Source organism: Leucoraja erinacea, chromosome 15 (assembly GCF_028641065.1).
Source record: "Leucoraja erinacea ecotype New England chromosome 15, Leri_hhj_1, whole genome shotgun sequence".
Classification (NCBI taxonomy): domain Eukaryota; kingdom Metazoa; phylum Chordata; class Chondrichthyes; order Rajiformes; family Rajidae; genus Leucoraja; species Leucoraja erinaceus.
In genome coordinates, this window is record NC_073391.1 from 33,623,176 (window position 1) to 33,649,520 (window position 26,345).

The window sequence follows — 26,345 nt, forward strand, 5'->3', positions numbered from 1 at the left end:
CATTCCCTCTTTGCATGACCAGGTCAAACCTTTCCTTTAAATATCTCCGACTGAAGGAGTGTTTTCAGATCACGAGGGGCCATGGATAAAGTGAATACTCAGGTAGAAGATTCCAAAGGGTAGAGGATTCCAAAACTGGAGGGCACGGACTTTAGTTGAGAGGGGAGCGATTTAAGCGGAGCCTCAGGTACAAGTTTAGTTAAGTTTAGAGATACAGCGTGCAAACATGTCCTTTGGCCCACCGAGTCCACACCAACCAACGATCATCCGTACACTAGTTGTGTGTTAGACCAGTTTCACATCCTACACACCAGGGACGATTCACAGAAGCCAAACCACCACGCAGTTGGCATGTGGCAGAAAACTGGAGCACCCGGAGAAAACCCACGTGGTCACATGATGAACGAGGAAGCTACATCAATTAGGACTTTTAAAATACATTTGGTCAGATAATGTTGCCTGGGTTTCAACAACTAAGTTACAGAGATAGGTTGAATAAGTTAGGTCTTTATTCTCTGGAGCGCAGAAGGTTAAGGGGGGACTTGATAGAGGTCTATAAAATGATGAGAGGGATAGACAGAGTTGATGTGAACAAGCTTTTCCCTTTGAGAATAGGGAAGATTCAAACAAGAGGACATGACTTCAGAATTAAAGGACAGAAGTTTAGGGGTAACATGAGGGGGAACTTCTTTACTCAGAGAGTGGTAGCGGTGTGGAATGAGCTTCCAGTGGAAGTGGTGGAGGCAGGTTCGTTGGTATCATTTAAAAATAAATTGGATAGGTATATGGATGAGAAGAGAATGGAGGGTTATGGTCTGAGTGCAGGCAGGTGGGACGAAGGGAAAATAATTGTTCGGCACGGACTTGTAGGGCCGAGATGGCCTGTTTCCGTGCTGTAATTGTTATATGGTTATATGGGTGGCACAGCGGTAGAGTTGTTGCCTGGCAGCGCCAGAGACCTGGATTCGATGCTGACTACGGGTGCTGTCTGTATGGAGTTTGTACGTTCTCCCTGTGACCACCCGGGTTTTCTCCTGGTGCTCCGGTTGCCTCCCACATTCCAAAGATGCACAGGTATGTAGGTTAATTAGCTTCTGTAAATTGTCCCTAGTGTTCATAAATTCATAAGTTATAGGAGCAGAATTAGGCCATTTGACCCATCAAGTGTATTCTGCCATTCATTCACGGCTGATCTATCTTTCCCTCTCTGTTTAGCTTGCCTTCTCCCTATAACCCCCGACACCCGGACTAGTGTGTAGGGTAGTACTAGTGTACGGGGTGATCGCTGGTCAGCACAGACTCGCTGTATCTCTAAAATCTAGAATATGAATAGGAAGGGTTTAGAGGGCCGAATGGGTTGAGCTCAATATACCAACTTGGGTTAGAAGGTCATAAGGGATAGGAGTAGAATTAGGTAATTGGGCCCATCAAGTCTACTCCACCATTCAATCATGGATGATCTATATCTCCTAACCCCATTCTCCTTCTGCCCATAACCTCTCACACCTGTCCTAATCAAGAATCTATCTATCTCTGCCTTAACAATATCCGCTGACTTGGCTTCAGGTGGGCTGAAGGGCCCGTTTCAATGCTCTCCACTGCAAGCCTTCCACCATTTCACAACGCACCTCTCACAAATGCAATGAGTTGCATCGAATTGAACTGCCGCTGTTTAAACAAGCCTTAAAATGATTCCCATTTAAACCGCTCAACAAAAAAAATCCCATCATTAATTTAGAATGAAGCCATGTAGCAGATTCCCGACACCCAACGGTCTTAATTGCTTTTTTTTGTGTTTCATTGTAGACTTCACCCGAGAGCAGCGGGCAAGGTGCTAACTACTTTTCCCAGCGCACAAATCCTGTAATTATGTCTCTAATGAAACCAGGGGATGAATTGTAACCCCTCTATTATGTGGACTGTGAATGGGGAATATCCAGGATTGACATTGCACACACACACACACACACACACGCAGGCAGCGGTACAGCCTCACAGCGCTGGAGACCAGGGTCCAATCCAGACTATGGGTGCTGTCTGTACAAAGTTTGTACACGCTCCCTGTGATCTGCGTGGGTTTTCTCCGAGATCTTCGGTTTCCTCCCACACTCCAAAGACGTACTGATTTGTAGGCTCGGCATAAATGTAAATTGACCCGGTGTGTGTAGGGTAGTGTTAATGTGCAGGGATAGCTGGTCGGTGCAGACTTGTTGTCAGAAGGGCCTGTTTCCACGCTGTATTTCTAAACTAAACACACATCAGGCTATTGAACATTGCGAACTCCAACTACACTCCCCACCAACATCCTCAGGACTTTCTACAGGGGCACGGTGGAGTCTGTACTCACGTACTGCATCAATACGTGGTACTGCACCTGCAACTGCTCGGACAGGAAGGCTCTGCAGAGGGTAGCGAGGGGAGCAGAGAGGATTATTGGCGTCTCCCTACCCTCGGTACAAGAACTGTTCCAGAGCCGCTGTCTGAAGAATGCACAGAGAATTGCCAAGGACAAACTGCACCCCCTCCACACACACCTGGATCTCTTGCCATCAGGCAAGAGAGATCGAAGCATCAAAGCCCGGACTACGAGGCTGCTAAACAGCTTCCTACCACAGGCTGTGAGGCTGCTAAACAGTCACTCTGTACTCACAGTCACTTGACTTGACTCTGCGGCTGGCACGGACACTTTAATAACTGGCACTGGCCAGTCAAATCAGCGGCCCCGGACATTTTTTTATGATTGGTTTACTGTATTTTAACATTGTGTTTTTTACCTGATTTTAACTATTTATTCTGTTCCATCAGGGACTGGATTGTTTTTTTTAGTGTTATTATGTGAGAAGTGTTTTAAATTTCATGTGCGAGGCTCCGCTATTCACTGGGAAACGTCTTTTCATTTTGCACTGTACTTGTTGCTTGCAAGATGACAATAAAGGTTGATTGATTGATTGATAAATTGCCTGGGTGGTACAAGAGATTTTGGGCTTTGTATTTTTTGGACCATATCAGTATTTATTTATTTAACTTTTAAATGCTTGTTTATTATCTATATTACTAAAACTCTGTTCTTGACCGGTTTTGGCGATCTGTGCTGCGGTTTCCAAGAGAACGCCGCCACCTACGGCCATCATTTTTGGCCACCTCGCTCAGAGCCCCCCTCCGCCGTATTTGTGCCGAGGATTTTTCCCGTTGATGAAATATGACAGAGATATTAATGTTTTTACAAATTCCCCATTCTCTCTGCTGCCTCCACTGGAGGCAGGGGAAGGGACTATAAAACCAGGAAGTGGTGTGCCTCAATTAGTCTCTGCAAGCTGGTGCTCTGTCAATTAGTCTCTGTCACTCTGAGCTCTGAATGACACTGAACAAATGTTTAAAGCACTGTGAGTACCCTTAATTTGGTTTGAAAATGAAAATATAGTTAGTCTGAAGTAAAAAAGCACTGCCTGCAAATGGTTGTTTGGGTTGAATTAAAAAGGCACTCTCCCTCTCTCTCTCTCTCTCCTCTCCCCCTTCCTCTCTCCCCCCCTCCTCTCTCAAACCCCCCCCTCCCCTCCACCACACCCCCCTACCCCCTTCCCTCCCTCTCCCTGCTCCCCACCTCTCCTCATCTCACCCCCCTCTCAGCACACCCTCTATCTCCCCCTCTCTCTCTCCCTTCCTCCCCACCCCACCCTTCCTCCCTACCCTAAACCCCAGAACAAAACCATGGCCAGGCACAGTTGACCAAGGAAGGGTGGAGCCCATGAGGGGCCATTGTTGGCTGGGGAAGAGGTGATAACGAAGGGATACAGGGATCCGAACAGTGGAACTAGTAGGATGCCTTGGGTGGGGGAGGAGAAAGGGAATGCAGGAGTTACATGAAATTAATCACCATTCATACTGCGAGGTTAAGCTGCCCAGGCAAAATATGATGTGTTGTGTGTTTACATGCCTGTTGTGCTGCTACAAATAAGAATTCCATTGTTCCGTTTCAGTACATATACTCGACTTCATGGAATTAGAGGAAGATTCTGTCAACCCGACATAACTGATTCCTGATCCTATTGGAATATCTCTCCTAACCGCAGTGCTTCCACACCTCAAAAAATAAATAGAATCTCAAATTCCCTGGAATTTGATAGTATTTCTTGAAATTTTCAAAATGCTTCCTGCGTGCTATTTGTTGTTGGGTTTTTTCCGCAGGCACACGTTAACAATACAAAGAAGGACAAGGTAAAACAGATCCATGTAACTACACAATATCTGCCCACTTCTTTTACTCACTTGTAGAGTGTTATGGAAGACAGCTTTCGTTGCCTCCAACAGCTTTCGTTGTCATCGTTTTTTCAACCTGCTCTAATGTCTCAGTCTCTGCTCTCTCTACCTCCCACTCTCCCTTTCCCTCCCTTCGTCCCTCCCTCCTCTCTCCCTCTTTATCTCCCTCCTTTCCTCCCTTCCCCCCTTCCTTTTTATCTCCCTCCCCCCTCCTTCCTTTTTTCTCCCTCCCTCTCTTATTCCCTCTCTCCTTCTCCCTCTATCCCTCCCCTCTCTCCTTCTCTACCCCTCCTTCTCTCCCCCTTGAGCCCACCCACCATTCTGTAAAATCAAAGCCAATCCCAATGTAACTGCAATCCCACTGGTAACCTTTCACCACTAGGCTTATCCAGAATTCTACCACTGCCTGAAAAATAATCAAAGGCTCAACTTTCACTGAGAAAGAGAATTCCTAAGATTCATTGGTATACGAGAATTTTCCCCAAATAGTCTGAGTTATAGCGCTGTGTCCATAGCGCTCTGTGTAAAGCCCATAGCGCTGCAGCCGACAGCGCTTTGTTTAAATTCCCACTCGTTAAACTGACAGCGCTCTGTTTAAATCTTTGAGCGCCAAACCGGCAGTGCTGTGTGTATTACCTTTACATACCTTCGTAGGCCAGATGCGGAAATTTCACGAAATTATTTAATTTCCCTAAAATTACCCGAGGACAAGCGGAATTTCCCGAATTTCAGGTAATTTCCTTCAAAGTGGAAACACTGCCTAACCAGAAACTTTGGATGAACGGGGAGATTCACTCTCTGCTAATATCCAGGTCAGTAGCTTTCAACAAAGTTGACCCTGCTCTGTAAAGATTGTCAAGTACAATCTTCACAATAAGGCATAACTGAATGAGGTAGAGTCAAGAGTGATAATATCTCTGGGTACTGTCCGGTAGCACTTCTAGGAATGGGATGTGAAAGAGTCTGATAGCCTTAAGGAAGAAGCCCTTCTCAAGTGTGTATCTGAGTTTACAGGCTCCTGCATCTTCTCCCAGAAGGGAGAAGACTTGATTAGTACGGGTGTCAGGCGGTATGGGGAGAAGGCAGGAAAATGGGGTTGAGAGGGAAAGATAGATCAGTCATGATTAAATGGCAGAGTGGACATGACGGGCCGAATGGCCTAACGCTGCTCCTAGAACTTATGAACTATGAATTTATGAAGAGAGAAAAGGGATTGGCCAGGGTGGCAGGCATCCTTCACAATACCTCCAGACCTATGGATGCAACGCACCGTGAAGAGAGAGTTAGATTTAGCTCTTAGTGTTAACGGATTCAAGGGATATGAGGAAAAAGCAGGAACGGGGTACTGATTTTAGATGATCAGCCATGATCATATTGAATGGCAGCGCCTGCTCGAAGGGCCGAATGGCCTACTCCTGAACCTATTCTTCTATGCTTCTAACATGGATTGGATGGAAGGAAGATTTAGTTGTGTCTGGTTATACAATGTGGAAACAGGCCCTTCTGCCCATCGTGTCAGGGCCAACCAGCGATCACCCGTTCATACCACCTCTTCCTACATCCCTAGGGACAATTTTACAGCAGTCAATTAACCTACAAACCTGCACGTCTTTGGAATACGGGAGGGAACCGGGGAACCCCAAGGAAACCCAGGTGATCACAGGAAGAACGTGCAAACTCCAAACAGACAGCACCCAAGGGCTGGATCGACCCCGTGTCTCTGGCGCTGTGAGACAGCAACTCTACTGCAGTGCCACCCGGATGACAAGCTTGTCACTATGTTCCGGTTGCTGATTATTAATTTATTGGCTTATTGATTATTATATATTTATCTGTGTGTGGTTGCATCAATGGGCCTGGAACGCTGCGGCAAGCAGGAATTTTATTGTTCTGTTCCCAGACAATTAAACACTCTTGATGCACAGCACAACAGCAGACCATTCACCCATCAAGCTGCTGCTAGCTCCATGAACAATCCATCTAAAGGGCCGTTTTCGCGCTGTATCTCTAAAGTCCAAGGTCATCAAACGCACACGTCTTTGGAGTGTGGGAGGAAACGGGCACAACGGGATAAAGCCCACTCAGTCACAGGGAGGAGGTACAAACTCTGTGCAGGCAGCACCCGTAGTCAGGATCGAACCCGGGGGTCTCTGACGCTGTGAGGCAGCAGCTCTACCCCTGCCCGTGGCTATTCATTCACTGCTTCATCTTTTAAGCAAACCACTCGAGCTGTGAGAATGATGAGCTGGGAGCTCCAGCAGCTACATCTGTAGTTTGTACTCCCTCACCACAGTGCAGCAGACCTTGAGCTGGTGATTCACCCACTCCAATCTCATTACCTGCCACATGTCACATTCCACCACAACGCTTTGCATTTATTTCAACTCAAAGCCAAATTGCTAATTCTTTTCACACGTGTGTGGCCTTGTCACCTCGAATGGCAATCTCGTGGCTGCATCAGAGGGTCACGGGTTCAATACTCACTCCTGCCGCTGATTATAACACGACGGTAACGCTGTAGGAAACCAACAATAACCCCTTCCCTTCCCTTCCCCCCCAAACCCTCCCCTCACCTGTGTCCACCCATCACTTGCTGCACCTCGTGGATGTGGGGAGGATGTTTCCACTAGTGGGAGAGCCTAGGACCAGAGGGCACAGCCTCAGAATAAAGGAGCATGTCTTTAGTAAGGAGATGAGGAGCAATTGCTTTAGTGAGAGGGTGGTGAATCTGTGGAATTCATTGCCATTGGATATTCTTAAGGCACAGATTAACAGATTCTTGAGTAGTACAGGTGCCAGGGGTTATGGGGAGAAGGCAGGAGAATGGGGCTAAGAGGGAAAGATAGATCAGCCATGATGGGGTAGACTTGATGGGCCAAACGGCCTAATTCTGTTCCTGTGACTTGTGAACTTATGTCCTAGCCCCGTAGAAACAAGGAACTGCAGATTTCCAATAAAAAACAAAATGCCAGCTGTGGAGGCCAAGTCATTGAGTATTTTTAAAGGCAGAGATTGAAAAGGGCATCAAGGATACGTGGAGAAGGCAGGAGAATGTGGTTGAGGGAGAGAAATTGATCAGCCATGAATGAGTAGACTCGATGGGTTGAATGGCCCAATTCTTCTCCTATGTCTACGGTGCCAGAGTAACTCAGCGGGTCAGGCAGCATCTCTGGAGAACATGGATCGGTGACGTTTCAGGTGGGGACCTTTCTTTGGACTGGTCACCCCCACCTCTTTTTCCCAGCTTGGGGAAAATACATGCAGTCACAGGTAGAACGTACAAATTCCATACAGGCAGCACCCGTAGTCAGGATCGAACCCCGGTCTCTGGCGCTGTGAGGTAGCAACTCTACCGCTGTGCTACCATGGCGCCCTCGATAAAGTTAAACAATATTTAGAAATAAGAAACTGCAGATGCTGCTTTATACAAAGGCAAGACGCAAAGTGCTGGAGTAACGCAGCAGGTCAGGCAGCATCTGTGGAGAACATGGACAGGTGACTGATTGTAGGGACAGAGGGGAGCATAACAACACTTACTGCCTGAGAGAGCATCTCACTGGTTTTCCTCCCCCCTCCCCACCTGATAGAAGGAATCATCAGCAGCACGGTGGCGCAGCTGGTAAAGCTGCTGCTTCACAGCGCCAGAGACCCAGGTTCGATCCTGACCTCGGGTGCTGGCTGCATATGGAGATTGCCCATTCTCCCTGTGACCGCCTGCGTTTCCTCTGGTTTGAGTTTAGTTTATTGTCACATTTACGGAGGTACAGCAAAAGGCTTTTGTTGCGTGCTAACCAGTCAGCGGAAAGACCATACATGATTACAATTGAGCCATCCACAGTGTACTTATGCAGGATAAAGGGAATAAACTTTTGAGCAAGAATAAAGTGATTAAAAGTGCGACGGTCTCCAATGAGGTAGATATTAGCTCAGGACCGCTCTCTAGTTGTTGGTCATAGGATGGTTCAGTCGTCTAATGGCAGCTGGGACAAACTCTGCAAGTCTCCCACCTCCCAAAGACGTGCAAGTTTGTAGGTTAATTGGCCCACTGTAAATTGCCCCTGGTGCGTCGGGAGTGGATGAGAAAGTGGGATAACACAGAACTAGTGTGAACGGGTGATCGATAGTCGGCGTGGACTTGGTGGTCTGAAGGGCCTGTTCCCTTGCTGTATCTCTAAAAAAAAAATAATCATTGCTGCACCAGATATATCCATAGCAACAGAGGGTTTATTGGAAAGCTCAAAAATTCTCATTCATTTGATACTTCAAAAACAATAATCTAAAATGTTTCTCATGGTTATTAGACAATAACTCAACCCGAAGCCACGTAAGGCAGTCAGAACCTTTCCCCCCCCCCAGAGGGTGAAAATGTCAAAGTCTAGAAGGCATATCTTTCAGGCAAGAGGGGCAACGTTTCCAGGAGATGTGCGGGGCAAATTTTCCTTTGTACGGAACGCGCTGCCAAGGGAGGAGGTGGAGGCAGATACGATAGTGGTGTTTCAGGAGGCTTTTAGTTCAGTACATGGATATGCAGAGAATGGAGGGAGAGGAGATTAATTTCACTTGGCACGGACATCGGGGGCCGGAGAGTCTGTTCCTGGGCTGTACCGTTCTATGCTCCAAGCAGATGAAATTACAGGCAAGGTCAGACTACAGGGCTACAATGCGTTTGTGGACCATGAAACACCCTTCACATTCTGCCAATTATATCGCCCTCTCATTCCCATTAAATTCTTCCAGATTCTATGGCGGACCCACACACAGGTGGCAATGTATGCAAATCCGCACGCTTTTGGGATGTGGGAGGAACCCCAGAGGGACTCCATGCGGTCACAGGGAGAGCGTGCAAACTCCACACAGACAGCAGCCGAGGTCAGGGCTGCAAGTTTATTTCAACACAGAAATTTCAAGGAGAATCTTAAAACAGAGGCACCCAATTAACCCACCAACCTGTATGTCTTTGGAGTGTGGGAGGAAACCGGAGGACCCGGAGATAACCCACAAGGACACAGGGAGATCGTACTAACTCCGTAGATCCAGCACCTATAGTCAGGATCGAACCCGGGTCTCTGGCGCTGTATGGCGGCAACTCTACCGCTGCGCCACCGTGTCTCCCTTGTGGAAACAGGCCCTTCGGCCCACCGAGACCATCATCGATCACCCATTTACTAGCTCTATATTATCCCAGCTTTAGGGGCAATTTACAGAAGCCAATTAACCTACAATTAACCCGCACGTCTTTGGGATGCGGGAGGCAACTGGAGCACCCGGAGGAAACCCACATGGTCACAGAGAGAACATGCAAACTCCGCGCAGTCAGCACCCGAGGTCAGGATAGAACCCGGGTCTCTGGTGCTGCAAGGCAGCAGCTCCACCCGCTGCGTCACTGTGCCGCCCGACAAGGTGGTCCCACAAGTGGGATTGTTGCCCCAGGGCAGAGATGGAGGCAGATCTAGAGTTCAGACATCTACACCTTCAGGCTCATGACACCAGCCAGTCCTTTGCTCTGACTTTGCTGAAAGACCGGCCACTGCAGTGCAAGATTACTAATGTGATTTTGAATTTAAAATCCAATGGTAGTTTGACAACCGTGATAATATTCTCAAGCTGAAGAAAAAGACGATTAAACATTGTTAGGAGCCAGTTTATCAGATTGATCTAAGATGGTTACACTGATGCATCTGGCCAGTAGATGGATGCTCACACACATACTGAACCAAACCCTGCTAATATCTCTCCCATTCCAGAGAAGATTCCCAGCATTTTCACCTCCCGGGAACTCAAATCCTAAAAGCGGCATTCACAAAACGAGCTGGCTTAATCACGTCTACCTCCCCTACTCACACACACACACACACAGAAAGAACCGTTCACCCAGGGCAGCTCTTTACAACCCCAGCGTACTACACAACTAACACAGGCTGCAAACATTCAGCACTGTGGAGCCAACGATGTTTTACTGAAGGATTTATACAAGAAATGGCAGTGATTGAGGAAGGGGGAAATGTTCTATTTAAAAGCAGCATTCAGAATATTGTTTGTTTTTGTCATTTCAATTTTCATGCTGTTCACAATCTCGATGAAACCTTAGCTAATGTTCAGCTACTAAATTTGCTGCTTTAAAAAAAAAATCCGTGCAATGTGTTCGTAAGGACACCCACAGGAAGTCACCCAGTGCGAGCTGGAGATTGTCCATTTAGGAGTTCAGTTTGGTGACTCACATCAGAACTTTGTTTCCCCCCCCCTCCCCTCCCTCCCCGACTCCCATTCTTCTCCAAATTGGAGCTCCTAGAAGCAGGAGTGAAAAATGGAAGATAGATTGAGCGACAGATAGAATGTGGCAGAGAGAGAGGGGTGAGATAGTGTGAAACACCTGAAAACGCAGCTGATAGCATCTTGGCTGATAGATGGGGCAGAACCGCCCGCGGGAGGCAGTGCGTGGAACTGCACAAGAACTGGCAAAGAAAAACAGGCAGGAAAGAGGCAAGGTTTTGAACCCAGGATCGACATATATTGACATCATATTGTGCATTAAACAGCAGCAGAGACGGCAATTCACACATTAAATCTTCACCGTGCATGTTAAACGCACATATTTCACATAGGCACAAACAGTATACATCCCGTGCGGGCAAGTACATCTCACATGTACAGGGCTATAAACACGCATGACTAATGCATACGCTTCACATACAGAGGAACATACATGACCACACAGTCCGTGCAGAATGCATCATTGTAGGGGCTTGGACTAAAAATGGATGTGGATAGAGGATATTATGTACATGTGTATCCTACACACCCAGTGTGTATCCTACACATGCCTCTCACACATCTAGCCCAGTCACACCGCCATCCACATGGCTGTGCACAATACTGTACACACCTAGCCTGGCCACCACCACCTCCTGATTGCCATCATTGACCACAATAATGTATCTCCTTCAGATAGAAAGAGAAGCATTGCCATTATCTCCATCCTTGTTCACAATTTTCTCTCATATATATACACACACACACACACACAAACACACACGTACATGCACACACGGTAGGACACACCTACCCCAACGTCTCCAGATCTCCATTGCTGTCCATAATATTGTCTGTCTCTCCCACACACACACACACACACCTTCTCCATCTCCATCATTTTCCACCACACTGCCCCTCACACACGCAGGACACACCTGCCCCACCACCCCTAGGTCCAGATCTACAACGCTGCCCACAATATTATCCCTCACACACAGACACACTTACCCCATCACCAATATCTCTAGATATTCATGGTTGTCCACCATACTACCCCACACACACACACACACTAGGACACACTTACCCCCATCACCACCATCTCTAGATATTCATCATCGACCACAATACTGCCCCTCTCTCACACAAACACCACACCTATACTGCCACCTCCATCTGTATATCGCCATCATTCTCCACAATACTGTCCCTCACTCACAGAGAGCTGGCAAACACCACTCCTACCCACCACCTCCACCTCCAGATTGCTGTCCACAGCACTGGCCCTTTCTCTCTCAGACACAGTGGGTCACCACACATTTCCCACCACCACCCATCTCCAGATCCTCATCAATGTCCACAATACTCTCCCACACACACACACACACAGACACATGCGGCCACAGACAGTGGGTCACCTCACCTACCCCACCCCACCCACCACCACCATCTCTAGATCTCCAATCTTGTCCCACACACACACACACACACACACACACGCGGCCACAGAGAGTGGGTCACTTCACCTACCCCACCCCACCCACCACCACCTCTTGATCTCCAATATTGTCCCACACACACACACACACACAGACACATGCGGCCACAGACAGTGGGTCACCTCACCTACCCCACCCACAACCACCTCTTGATCCCATCACCCACAATATTGTCCCACACACACACACACACGCGGCCAGAGTGGGTCACCACACCTACCCCACCATATAGTTCCAGATCACCATCGCCGTCCACTACACTGTCCCTTTCTCTCTCAAACACACTGGGTCACTACATCTACTGCACCAAGACCTCTAGTTTCCATCGCTGTCTACAATACTCACACACACACACACACACAGTGGGTCATCGCCGCACCTACCCGGCCACCACTATCTCCAGATCGCCATCGCTGTCCACATCAGTCACCGCCACGCCGTAATTGAGCTGGATGGGGTTGTTGTCGTAGTCAGGAGGAAGGAGCGAGTGTGTGACAGCGGTGAAGATGGGCTCGGGGCTGAGCGAGTGTCCGGGCTGGAGGAGCGAGAGGACAGCGAGCAGGAGAGGCAGCATCGCGGCGTGCTCCGGGCTGGCTGTGGGGTGAGAGGGAGAGGGAGAGGGGAGGGGAGGAAACACACTGGTTAACAATCACATCCACCGTCCAGCCACACAGCCGCAATCCACAATGCAATTAGCAACCAGCAAAATAATAGCAATTAAAAGTTCACTTTAAAACCCTTTCCCATTCCCTCGCAAACTTCCCACAGATCGAACCGAGATCCCCAAACCTAAACAAATTAACCCGTCCGTGACTGACCCTGGCGTCTACCTGTCACTGGCTGCCTAGTATACAAATGAACATATCAAAGCTCAGAATAAATAGCCCCAGGATTTTTTCTGCATTAAACTTTGCATTCATTAAACACACAAACTTGAGCGGATTAAGCATAGAGGTGAATTTCTGGCGCCGGCTGCAACATTTTTGGATTCAGCAATGCATTTGCAAATCCATTGTCCGTGCGCGCAGGTTACACGGGGATGCAATTGTATCGCTGAAGAGCTGGGGTTTTTTAAAGGGTCATTTGAATTTGATAGCAGGCATTAGTATTGGAGATGGGGCTGGGATACTTACCACCACAGCGCCGTTTGCAACATGAAGCTCGCCTCCCTGGGTTAAACTACAGCCGCCCCTCACGCTGCCTCATGTCCCGTTATAAGGAACAGTCTCCCAACGCAAGATCCGAATGCACCGACCAATCGCAGTCCGTCCCCCGCTGTGTTACCAACACCCCCCACAATGTCTCTGCTCCAACCGGATCGGCATAATGGGCAGAGCCTTCCATTGAGTGATGGCCGTGACAGCAAGGCACAGTGAGATCCCAGCGGCCAGGAGTCGTGGAGTCTTGCTGCAGCATGGACACGGTCCTTTCAGCTCAACTTGCCCCGTCTACACTAGACCCACAAGGTGGGTTTGGATTGGCCGCGGAGCTCCATGTCTTGCACACAAACAGTTGACACCCTGGCCAGTCCGCCACTGGTGGTGGGTGTATGGAGCAAGCTGCCAGAGGAGGTGGTTGAGGCAGGGACCATCCCAGCGATTGAGAAACAGTTAGACAGGTACATGGATAGGACAGGTTTGGAGGGATATGGACCAAGCGCAGGCAGGTGGGACTACTGTTGCTGGGCCGGTGTGGGCAAGTTGGGCCGAAGGGCCTGTTTCCACACTGTATCATTCTATGACTCTAAATGGACAATACAATACAATACAATACTGATGGGTGGTGAATCTGTGGAAATCGGCACGGTGGCGCAGCGGTAGAGTTGCTGCCTCAGAGCGCCAGAGACCAGGGTTCAATCCTGAGCACGGATGCTGTCTGTATGGAGTTTGCACGTTCTCCCCGTGACCGTGTGGGTTTTCCACGGGTTCTCTGGTTTCCTCCCACACTCCACAAACGTACAGGTTTGTAGGATATTTGGCTTCGGTAAATAAAATTGTAAATTGTCCCTAGTGTGTAAGATAGTGCTAGTATATGGGCATTGCTGGTTGGCTTGAACTTGATGGACCGAAGGGCCTGTTTCCACGCTGCATTTCTAAACTAAAATCTGGATGTTGGTGGAGGCCAATTCATTGGGTATTTATAAAGTAGAGATTAATGAGTAAAGTTGTCAAAGATTATGGGGAGATGGCAGGAGAATGGTGTGGAGAGCAAATGATAGATCAGCCGTGACTGAATGGCGGAGCAGACTCGATGGGCCGAATGGCCTAATTGTGCTCCTATGTCTTTGAATTTACAATAACTTTGGCAAGTTGTTCATACTATGAGTGGTGAGCAGAACACTTCAAAGCTCTCAGTTCCTTCTTAAGATTCTGCTGCACCCGCTGAGTTTCTCCAGCTTTTTTGTGTACCTAAGATTTTCCAGCATCTGCAGTTCCTTCTTAAACACTTCAAAGCTCCCTGTTGTTAAGAGAGAGTTAGATTTAGCTCTTGGGGCTAACAGAATCAAGGGATATGGTGGAAAAAGCAGGAACTAATTTTGGACGATCAGCCATGATCATATTGAATGGCGGTGCTGGCTTGAAGGGCTGAACGACCTACTCCTGCACCTATTTTCTATGTTTCTAAAGCACTTGTGGAACTCAGCGGGTCAGGCAGCATCTATAGAGGGAATGGACAGATGACGTTTCGGATCTGGACCCTTCTTCAAACTGATGGAGTGGGGAGGGGGGAAAACGCTGAAGAAGGGAGGTGGGGGCGGGGAAAAGCCTGGTAAGTGATAGGTGGATACAGATGGGGAGGGTGGTTGGCAGCTGGGGGGGTAAGTGACAAAGGCTGCAGGTGAAAAGGAGACAAAAGGGTGTCAGATAAGGGGAGAAGAGGAGGAGTGAAAGCTGGAGGAAGGAATATAGGTATATGAGTGGAGGGGATGGGAAGCTAAATATGATTCCCTTTACCCTGTATCTGTACATTGTGGATGCCTTGATTGTATAGTCTTTCCGCTGACTGTATAGCACTCAACAAAAAGCTTTTCACTGTACCTCAGTACACATGACAATAATAAACTAAACTAAACTGAAGGTGAGAAGGGCAAAGTTTGAAGGAGATGTGATGGGCAAGTATTTTTACACAGAGGGTGGTGGGTGCATGGAACAGGCTGCCAGGAGTGGTGATGGAGGCAGATATACGATAGTGGAGTTTTCGAGCCCTTTAGATTGGCACATGGATATGCAAGGAATGGGGGGATATGCGTCGTATGCAGATAGATAAGAGTTGGTCTTGGCATCATGTTGGGCACGGACATTGTGGGCTGAAGGGCCTGTTCCTGTGCTGTACTGTTCCATGTTCTAAAAGTGGGATGTTGGACTCAGGGATGGGAGTTGAGCCTCCAGAAGAGAGGAAAGGTGCAGGGTGACTGGAGGAAGGGGGAGACACTGGGGTGGGTGAGGACAAGAGAGAGAGAGAGGGTGTTTGTGGCTTCTACAGGCTGAGGTTCTGTGCCTCTGTAAAAGGGCCAGTTTTCTTCAGTTTGAAGCGGGAGAGAATTGAATGTTTGATTGTCACTGCAAGAAGTTCCATTGCCTTGCGCCACGTATTGAGATCAATATTACAGTTTATTAAAGTTTCAAAAAACAAAACTCAACACTTTCCAGAAGTGTCATCCGACAAACTTTGTTGTTTAGAGTCACAGAGCCAAGGAGTCCAAAGACTAAAGTCTGAAAACATTTTGATGGCTTAGCTATAGGTTTAAAATGTAGGGCAGAGGCGCAGCAGTAGAATTACTGCCAGAGAACAGGGTTCGATCCTGACTGCGGGTGCTGGCTGTACAGAGTTTGTACGTTCTCCCTGTGACCACGTGGGTTTTCTCCAGGTACTCCAGTTTCCTCCCACACTCCAAAGATGTACAGGTTTGTTGGTTAATTAATTTCAGTAAAATTGTAAATTGTCCCTAGTGCTAGTGTATGGGGTATCCGTTGGTCAGTGTGGACTTGGTGGGCCGAAGGGCCTGTAAAGTCTAAAGCCATGCATCACGGAAGCTGCCCCTTCAGCCCAACCCGTCCATGCCGACCAATATGCTCCATCTAAGCTAATCATGCAGCCGCATGCAAGAATGGCGTTGTTCCATTGAACCCAAAGGTCACGGTTTTCAATCTCCTGTATCTCCTTCCCGATGGTATTAGCGAGATGAGAGCATGGCCAGAGTGCGGTGAGCCTTTAGAAACATAGAAACATAGAAAATAGGTGCAGGAGTAGGCCATTCGGCCCTTCGAGCCTGCACCGCCATTCAATATGATCATGGCTGATCATCCAACTCAGTATCCTGTACCTGCCTTCTCTCCATATCCCCTGATCCCTTTGGCCACAAGGGCCACATCTAACTCCCTCTTAAATATAGACAATGAACTGGCCTCAACTACCTTCTGTGGCAGAGAATTCCAGAGATTCACCTCTCTCTGTGTGAAAAATGTTTTTCTCATCTCAGTCCTAAAAGATTTTCCCCTTATCCTTGAACTGTGACCCCTTGTTCTGGACGTCCCCAACATCGGGAACAATCTTCCTGCATTTTAGCAAAGATAGACACAAAATGCTGGAGTAACTCAACGGGCCAGGCAGCATCTCTGGAGAACATGGATAGGTGACAGTTCAGGTCACTTCTTCAGACTGATTGTAGTTGGGGGGGTGGGAAACAAAATGGTGTGGGTCTTTGATGATATTAACAACCTTTTTGAAGCAGAATCTCTGAGATGTTTTTTTTAAAGGTGCAGGATGGAAACAGGCCCTTTGGCCCACCGGGTGGGCAACATCTTCGACACAACCCGATGAACTGAATGCTTTCAATGCTGGTTTCGAGCAGAAGGCCAACAGGGCTGTGACACCTGGCCCTTCAGTGTGCCTCCATGGAAAGCACCTGGCCCAGACGGAGATCCTGGTCGTGGCCTTAGTCGCTGTGCGGACCAGCTAGCGGGAGTATTTGCGGACATATTTGATCTCTCCCTACTCCGTTCTGAGGTATCCACCTACCTCAGGAAGACCACCATCATCCCAGCGCCGAATCAAAGCAAGGCCTCATGCCTAAACACTACCATCCAGTAGCTTTGATATCCACCATCATGAAATGTTTTGAGAGGCTAGTTATGGTACATATTAAATCCAGTCTACCCAGTGGCCTTGACCCACTGCAGTTCACCTACCTCCCACAACAGGTCCATGGACGATACCATCGCCCGAGCCCTACACTCATCCCTACAACACCTGGATAAGAGAGACACCTACATCAGGCTCCTATTCACATACTACAGCTCTGCCTCTTATACCATTATACCATCCAAGCTCATCACCAAACTAGCGGGACTGGTGTCAGCATTCATCTCTGCAACTGAATCCTCGACTTCCTGACCAACAGACCCCAATCAGTGAGGGTTGGGGACAAATCATCCTCCACAATAATCCTCAACACGGGGGCTCCACAAGGCTGCATTCTCAGCCCCCTTCTTCACTCCTTGTACACCCACGACTGTGCATCCATGTAAAGTTCTAATTCAATTGTCAAATTCCCAGACAACACCATCATTGTGGGCCGGGTATCAAATAATGATGAGACGGAGAACAGGAAGGAGATGGAGAACCTCGTGTCCTGGTGTCGAGACAACAACCTTTCTCTCACTGTCAGCAAGATGAAGGAGATAGTCATCGACTTCAGGAAGTGAAGCGGTAACACATAGCCTAGTTTACATTGATGGTGCCAAAGTAGAGATGGTTGAAAACTTCATTCCCAGGAGTCAATATCACCAACTACTTCTCCTGGACCACCCATATTGAAACAACAGCCAAGAAAGCACTCCACGCTACTTCCTTAGAAGGGTTAGGATGTTTGGCATGTCCCCTACAACTCTCTCCAACTTCTACAGATGCACCATAGAAAGCATTTTATCAGGATACATCACAGCTTGGTTTGGGAACAGCTCCACCCAAGATCGCAAGAAATTGCAGCAAATTGTGGACACAGCCCTGGCCATCACACAAACCAACCTCCCTTCTATTACCTACTTCACGCTGTCTCGGCAAGGCCAGCAGCATAATCAAGGACAAGTCACACCCTGGCCACTCCCTCTTCTCCGCTCTCCCATCAGGCAAAAGGTATAGAAGTGTGAAAATGCACACCATCAGATTCAGGGACAGTTTCTTCCCAGCTGTTATCAATCATCCTGCAGCAACCAGAGAGCGGTGCTGAACTACTATCTACCTCTTTGGTGACCCACGGACTATCTTTGATCGGACTCTCTTGGCTTTACCTTGCACTAAACATTATTCCCTTATGATGTATCCATACACTGTAAATGGAACGATTGTAATCATGTATTGTCTTTCTGCAGACTGGCTAGCACGCAACAAAAGCTTTTCACTGTACCTCGGTACTCGTGACAATAAACTAAACTGAACTGAGTCCACGCCAAGCAGCAGTCACCCATACACTAGTTCTATCCTACACACTAGGCACAAATTACAGAAGGCAATTAACCTACAAACCTGCACGTCATTAGTATGGAGTACCCGGAGAAAACCCATGCAGCGACAGAGAGAACGTACAAACACCACACAGACAGCACCCGTAGTCAGTATTGAACCCAGGTCTCTGGCGCTGTAAGGCAGCAACTCTACCACTGCGCCACTGTGCCCTTTGATGGTGGGGAGGTCAGTACCTGTGATGGACCGGGCAATGTCTACCATTTTCTGCAGCCTCCTTCATTCCTGGGCGTTCAAATTAACAAACCAGACCGAGATCCACATTCATCAGCTTCCATCAAGAGAGGGATTGTTGAAGAGGAGAGGTCAGACCTAATGGAAGTTCCACTGATGAGACACTGATTAAGGAGATGAAACAAAACAATGAGTATAAAAGAACAGAGATTTTAATAGAGACTATATAACATTAATTATTTATTAGGTTTCTTGATGTCGCCTTGGGAAGCTGTGCTGGAAAAATATCGTAACTTCATTTATTTCCTTGCTTGTTGTTGTTCAATAAATTGGCCTGACATCTGATAAGGTCTGGTCGTGTTCAGTCTAGTTTAGTTTAGAGATACGGCATGGAATCAGGCCCTTCGGCCCACTGAGTTCTCGCCGACCAGCGATCAGCCCGTACATTTGTACTATCCTACACACATTAGCCTTTAGAGATACGGCGCGGAAACAGGCTCTTCGGTCCTCCGAGTCCACCCCAATCAGCGGTCACCCCCCGCAAACTAACACTACCCTACACGCTAGGGACAATTTACAATTTACAGAAGCCAATTAACCTACAAACGTGTAGGTCTTTGGAGTGTGGGAGTAAACGGGAGCGCCCTGAGATGACCCACCCGGTCACAGGGAGAACGTACAAATTCTATACTGGCAGCACCCGTAGTCAGGATCAAACTTTGGACCCCGGTGCTGTACAGCAACAACTCTACCGCTGCGCTACTGTGCCACCCTTATGATGTGGTTGCACCATGAAAGGTCTGTAGGCCATCCTCGAATGGTTGAGGACTGATCCAAATCTAAGGCAGTCTGAAGAGGGGTTCCTCTACTCATCATCATGTGCCCATGAGTAGGGTGATGTGGGCAGGAGATGTGGTCGTCTGCCTTGGTATTGCTGAGGAATGTGAGATACGATCTGGTGTATAGGACTTGGAGTCTGAAGAAGGGTCCCTGCCCGAAACGTCACCAATCCATCTTCACCAGTGGTGCTGCCTGACCCGCTGAGTTACTCCAGTACTTTCTGCCTTTTTCAGGTTTATAATTATCATGTGCAGGAAGATAGTGAGAAGGCGTTGCTATCCAGTCAAATCATGCCAATGATAAACATGTCATAGGAGCAGAATTAGGCCATTTGGCCCATCGATTCTACTCTAAACAGCCAATCATGGCTGATCTATCCTCAACCCCATTCTCCTGCCTTCTCCCCATAACCTTCGGTGCCCTTCAGTTTGCCTATGAATACTCTACCATAGAAAAGTACAGCACAGGAACAGGCCCATCAGCCACACAAGGTCCGTGCCAAACTTAATGCTGTTAAACTAATCTCCTCTGTCTGCATATGATCCCCATCCCTCCCATTCCCTGTATATCCATCTGCCTGCCTGAGAGCCTCTTAAATGCCACTATCATGTCTGTCTCCACCACCACCCACGGCAGCACGTTCCAGGGACCCGCCACTGAATAAAAAAACTTGCTCCACATGTACTTGAGTTTGAACTGATTGTATCTATGCAGAAACACGGAACTGCTTTTCATTGTATCTCGGTTCTAGACTAAGTGGGACCCGTTGGGTCCCTGTCACACGGGAGGCCTGGTCCCCCAACGCAACCCATTCCGACACGCAATATTCCACCACTCACCCGTTCCCCCAACGCAATATTCCACCACTCACCCATAGCCCCTAACTGCACAGGCGCGGCAGTATTCCACCCCTCATCCCCAGCACTCTCTCCCCTTCCTCTTCACCCTCCCACTTCTTTCCCCCTCCTCCTCCCTTCACCAAACCCTCCCTCACCTCTCCCTCCCTCACCTCTCCCTCCCTCCATAACTCCTCTCCCCTCCATACCCCCCTCCTATCCCTCTATCCCCCACTTCCCCACTCCTCACCTCCCCTGATCCCCCCCACTATCCTTCCTCCCCTCCCCCACTGCCCTCCTCTCCCTCTATTCCCCACCCTACCCCCACTTCCCCCCTCCTCTCCCTCTATTCCCCCTCTTCCCCACTCTCCCTCCTCACCTCCTCCCTCTTCTTTCCTCACTCCTCCTCCCCTCCCCAATCCTTCCCTAACCTCTCCCTCTATCCCCCTCCTCCCCCACTCTCTCTCCTCATTTCCCCCATTTTTCCCCTCCCTCTCCCTCCCTACCCCCTCCTCTCCCTCAATCCCCCCCAGCCTCCCTCCTCACCTCCCCCACTATCCCCCCTCTCCCTCCTCTTCCTCAATCCCCCTACTCTCCCTCCTCACCTCCACAGGATCTCAAGTTTGCCGCTCCTCTCCCTTCTTGTGAGCCCCGGAGAAGCACCAGCCATTGGCGTACTCGGAGCCAGACGCGGCCCCCGAGCACGAGCAGCTACGGCCGCACACCGGTAAAGGTGCCGGTGACTGACAACAGACGCAGCCAATCAGTGCGGCGATGGTGCAGGAAGGGGCATCACCGTTGCGGCGGTGACTGACATGAGAGGAGACCAATCTGCGCATGCGCAGTTTTAAAGATTTTTAAACCTTAATAACTTTTTAAATATACCACCGATCGGAACGAAACTGTGCATTTGCAGCACAGAAGAAGGGTGAGTAAGGTGGCGAAAAACTCGTAGCACTATCTTGTACCATTTCTGTGCAAATGTAAAAACAACGCAATCCGGAAGATAACAAGATGAGGGTTTTAGTTATGTATAGATAGATGTGACAATAATTAGCTCAGTTTTGGTTAGTTTGGTTTAGTTTAGCTTAGCTGGGTTTACGTTAGTTCAGTTTAGTATAATTTAGTTTAGATTTGTTTTTTTGTGCGAGCTATCCGATCTATGAAAAGATTACACATGATTACAATCAAGCCATTCACAGTGTATGGATACAGGATAAAGGGTACAATTATTTAGTGCAAAATAAAATGTGATAAAGTCTGATTAAAGGTCCCAGGATCTCCACTGAGGTAGATGGGAGATCAGGACCACTCTCGAGTTGGTGATAGGATGGTTCAGTTGCCTGATAACAGCTGGGAAAAAACTGTCCCTGAATCTGGACATATGGAACCCAAACCTAAATCTCAACCTAGAATCTCCTTTAAACATCCCCCTCTAATCTTGACATTATGCCCTCTAGACTGTCTACCCTATCTATGCCTTTCATTTGAGTTTATTTTAGATATTAGACATACAGCAGGGAATTGGGCTCTTCGGCCCACCGAGTCCATGCCGACCATCGATCATCCGTTCACACTAGTTCTATGTTATCCCACTTTCTCATCCATTCCGTACACACTAGGGACCATTTACAGAAGCTAATTAACCTACAATCCCGCATGTCTTTAGGATGTGGGAGGAAACCTGTGCACCCGAAGGAAACCCACGTGGTCACAGGGAGAACATTCAAATTCTGCACAGACAGCATCTGCAGTCAGGATCGAACCCGGGTCTCTGGCGCTGTGAGGCAGTGGTTCTACCAGTTGCGCCACTGTGAATTCTCAGCTTTTATATTTTGTGTCCAGCGTTTACTGGGAAGCTGTCAAGGTTTACTGCACGATTAGAGCATGAAGGAGGTTTTGGTCAAAGTTGAGTTTGTGATGGAACCTTGCTGATATGATCAGGTTTTGGAGAGATACTGTAACTCTGGCGTGTGAGATTAAGTTACATCGTGACTCTGCCACGCATCCTCACTGACAAAGGGAGGTTTTGCTCTGAGATTCTTCATCATCAATTACTTAGCGCCCTGTGTTTGCAGAGTACATTCAGTACAGCCGTATCATCTCAACGTGATTGAAAGGAGTTCAAATAAAATGTGAGTTCAGGACGCACGAGATTTCATATTTCATATTTTGTTCTGATAGAAAGGGAGGTCATTTCGGCCCATCGTGTCTGTGCTAGCCCGTGGAGCAATTCTCACAATTTAGAGAGTCATGGAGTCATACAGTGTGGAAACAGACCCTTCAGCCCAACTTGCCCATGCCAATCAACATGCCCCATTTGCACTAGCCCTACCTGCCTGCATATGGCCCATATCCCCCCCCCCCCAAACCTATCCTATCCAAGTTCCTGTCTAAATGTTTCTTAAACGTTGCAATAGTATCTGCCTCAACTACCTCCTCCGGCAGCCCATTCCATATACCCACTACCCTTTGTGTAAAAAAGCTACCCCCTCATTTTCCACTTTCACCTTAAACCTATGATTCTCGATTCCTCTACTCTGGGTCCAAATGAGTCCACGAGTCATTGGAACAGAGTTTGGCCATTTGGCCCATCAAGTCTGCTCTGCCATTCAATCATGGCTGATCTATCTTTCCCTCTCAACCTCATTCTCCTGCCTTCTCCCCGTAACCTTCAATGCCCTTACCAATCACGAATCTGGCAATTTCTGCTTTAAATAACCAATGACTTGGCCTCCATACCTGTCTGTGGCAATTAATTCCACAGATTCACCACCCTCTAGCTAAAGAAATTCCTCCTCATCTCCTTTCTAAAGTTATGTCCTTTTATTTTGAGGCTGTGCCTTCTGGTCCTAGACTCTCCCAATCCTGGAGACATCCTCTCCACATCCACTCTATCCAGGCCTTTCACTGTTCGGTAGGTTTCAGTGAGATTTGCCCTCATCCTTCAAAACTCCACCAAGTGCCGTCAAACACCTATTATACCTTAACCCAGCTATCCCCGGGTTCATTCTCGTGAACCTCCAAACCTCCTCTGGATCCTCTCCAATGCCAGCACACCCTTCCTCAGATATGGAGCCCAAAACTGCGCACAATAGGGTCACACAGCACGAAAACAGGCACTTTAGGCCCACGCATCGATGTCAACCAAAATAACCCTTTATCCAAAACTACACCCTACCCCACTCCCTTCCTCAGTTTAAATTGAACATATCATAGAGTTGTGGAATTCAGCGTGGAAAGAGACTCTTTGGCCCAACTCCTCCATGCCAACCAAGATGCCCATCTACACCAGTCACACTTGGGAACATATCCCCCTAAACCTCACCTATCCATGAACCTGTCCAATTGTCTCATTCATGTTGTTATTGTACCTGCCTCAAATACTTCCTCTAGCAGTTTGTCCCATATACCCACCACCCATTAGTGAAAAAAGTTATCTCTCAGGTTTCTTTCCCCTTAAGATTATGCCCAGTGGTTCTTGAATCCCAAACCCTGGAAAAAAAAGACTGTGCATTCACCCCATCTATTCACCTCATGGTTTTATACATCTCTATAAGATCACCCCTCATCCTCCTACACTCCAAGGAATAAAGTCCTAGCCCGCCCAACATCTCCATGTAGCTCAGACTCTCGAGTCCGGGCAACATCTTCACAAATCTTCTCAGCACTCTTTCCGGCTTAATGTAATTTATTCCCTGTGATTTATTCTCTCCACATTCCCATCCATTTCCCCCAGATTCTACCATGAGACAATTTGCAGCAGCCAATTAAACAGCTCCATTCAAGACCGTAAGAAATTTGCAGAGAATTGTGGACAAAGCCCAGACCATCACAAACCAACATCCCTTCCATTGACTCCATCTACACTTCATGCTGCCTCAGTAAGGCCACCAGCATAATCAAGGACCAGTCTCACCCCGGTCACTCCCTCTTGTCCCCTCTCCCATCAGGCAAGATAAGTGCGAAAACGCACACCTCCAGATTCAGGGACACTTTCTTCTCAACTGTTATCAGGCAACTGAACCATCCTCTCACCAACTAGAGCACGGTCCTGGGCTCCGATCGAACTCATTGGAGACCCTTGGACAATCTTTGATCGGACTCTAGTGGACTTTATAAACGTTATTCCCTTTATCATGTATTTGTACACTGTGGATGGCTCATGTCTTGTCTTTCCACTGACTGGATAGCACGCAACAACACGTTTTGCACTGTACCTCAGTACAGTACACGTGACAATAAACAAAACTAAATCTGCACATAACTTGCTCAGCACCAGACAGTGGCAACTTCTGTGTATTGCCTACGGCTGGTCTACTGTACGATGTTATCGGGTTCTATGCAAAACAAAGTATTTCACTGTACCTAGATACATGTGACAAAGATGTATCATTGAATCATTTAATTGAATCATTGATGTTTTTGGGATGTGGGAGGAAACCAGAGCACCCAGAGGAAACCCACACGACCTGACCTGGCGAGTTTCATCCAGCACTTTGTGTTCTTTTCCCAGGAAGGATACGAGAGATGACGTGTGGATCGAATCAAAGCCCATTCTTTCAGCATTGGTGCAAATGGTTTTAGTGCCCTTGAGTAGTTAACACAGGCAGTTCTTTCTCAATTAAAGTTCTGTCACAGGTGTGATTTATGGAACATTTGCTTTGTTATTTTGCAGTGAATAGCTTTCATTGCTGAGAGGTAAGATTTGCTTCATGAGCGAGCTGTAAAGAAAAGTATAAATCTTCCAAAATCCCAGAGAACATTCCAGAATTGGAAAACCGGAAAACACAGGTCATAGGTCAGCAGCGTGTTTGTCATTTTTCTTTTATTGGTTTTTTTTGCGTGTCCAAATATGTGTTTCAATGTCTCTTGGTGTGTCTTGTGTGGGAGTGGTGAGGGGGGGTAAGGGAGGAACTGCTTTCGGTCGCCTACTCCACGGAGAGGCGACTTTTCCATGTCCCCTCCCTCGCGGCCTAACGCCATGGATTGGTGCGGCCATTCCCGGAGTCGGGGCCTGGAGCTTCAGCAGTGGGCGCAGCGTGGACTTCTCATCGCGGAGCGGGCGATCCCTTGCCGGGGTCGCCAGAAGGGAGTGCTCCGATTGCTGGCCCGCGACTTATGACATCCTGAAGCCGCAGTCTCTGGTAGAGAAGCGCCGATTCGGGACTTACCGTCCCAACGAGAGTGCCTGTACACCCGGCCGTCCGCAGCGACGACTGCGGAGGTTCATGGCCTCGACCACGGGGGAACTATGGAGGAGGTCTGACTGTACTTTGTGCCTTCCACCAGAGTGAAGAATGCTGTGGTGGATGTTTGTGTTAAATGTTATTGTGTATTGTGTGTTCTTTTAGATTGTACCGCTGCTGGCAAGTTAATTTCACTGCAATTTATTGTGTATGTGATGAATAAAAAATGATTGATTGATTGATTGACAATAACCTATGAATTATATTGCATAAGTGTATATGTTGCAGGCATGTGCGTCATGGTAGGCAAGGTAGGCACTGCCGACCCTGATTAAAATGATAAAATGGTAATTATTAAATATAAATAGTAGAGGCATGGGAGAAAAATGCCTACACAAGAGATCGATCTCTTTGGTAGGCATAATTCTCTATGCCTTTCATCCACAGTACATGTTACACGCGAAGGTCTGTGCAGCTGACATGCCGTCGATGGTGCTTCAAGCCGTCAATTTCAAGAGTACTGAAGGCAGCTGAAATTCTGCCTTTGCAGTACTGCGCATGCGCTGCGCAAGTTTCTTGGCGGGTTTTTCCATAGTCTATCCCTCATTGCTGATGGGAAGCGGCTGTAAAAGGACAGCGCTGCTGAGGAGGGAAGAGTTCCTTTCACAGCATGTGGGGAGTCTGGCCTGGGGTAAAGTTGCGGGGCTGTGGTAAAGTTGCGGGGAAGGCAGGAGCGTTGAGAAGGAGGGGGGAGCGCGGGGATCATTCCTCCCGCA

General features: G+C 48.1%; 1 protein-coding gene across 1 annotated transcript in view; it reads right to left on the minus strand.

The window, feature by feature from the left end:
• Window positions 1–14,256, minus strand: part of crtac1b (cartilage acidic protein 1b) — a 129,299-nt gene extending 115,043 nt beyond the window's left edge. Inside the window, 2 exon segments of the mRNA XM_055647094.1 lie at window positions 12,392–12,602; window positions 13,142–14,256. Coding sequence (XP_055503069.1) covers window positions 12,392–12,582 — 191 coding nt within the window. The 5' untranslated portion in view covers window positions 12,583–12,602; window positions 13,142–14,256.
• Between the last annotated feature and the right edge of the window lie 12,089 nt (window positions 14,257–26,345).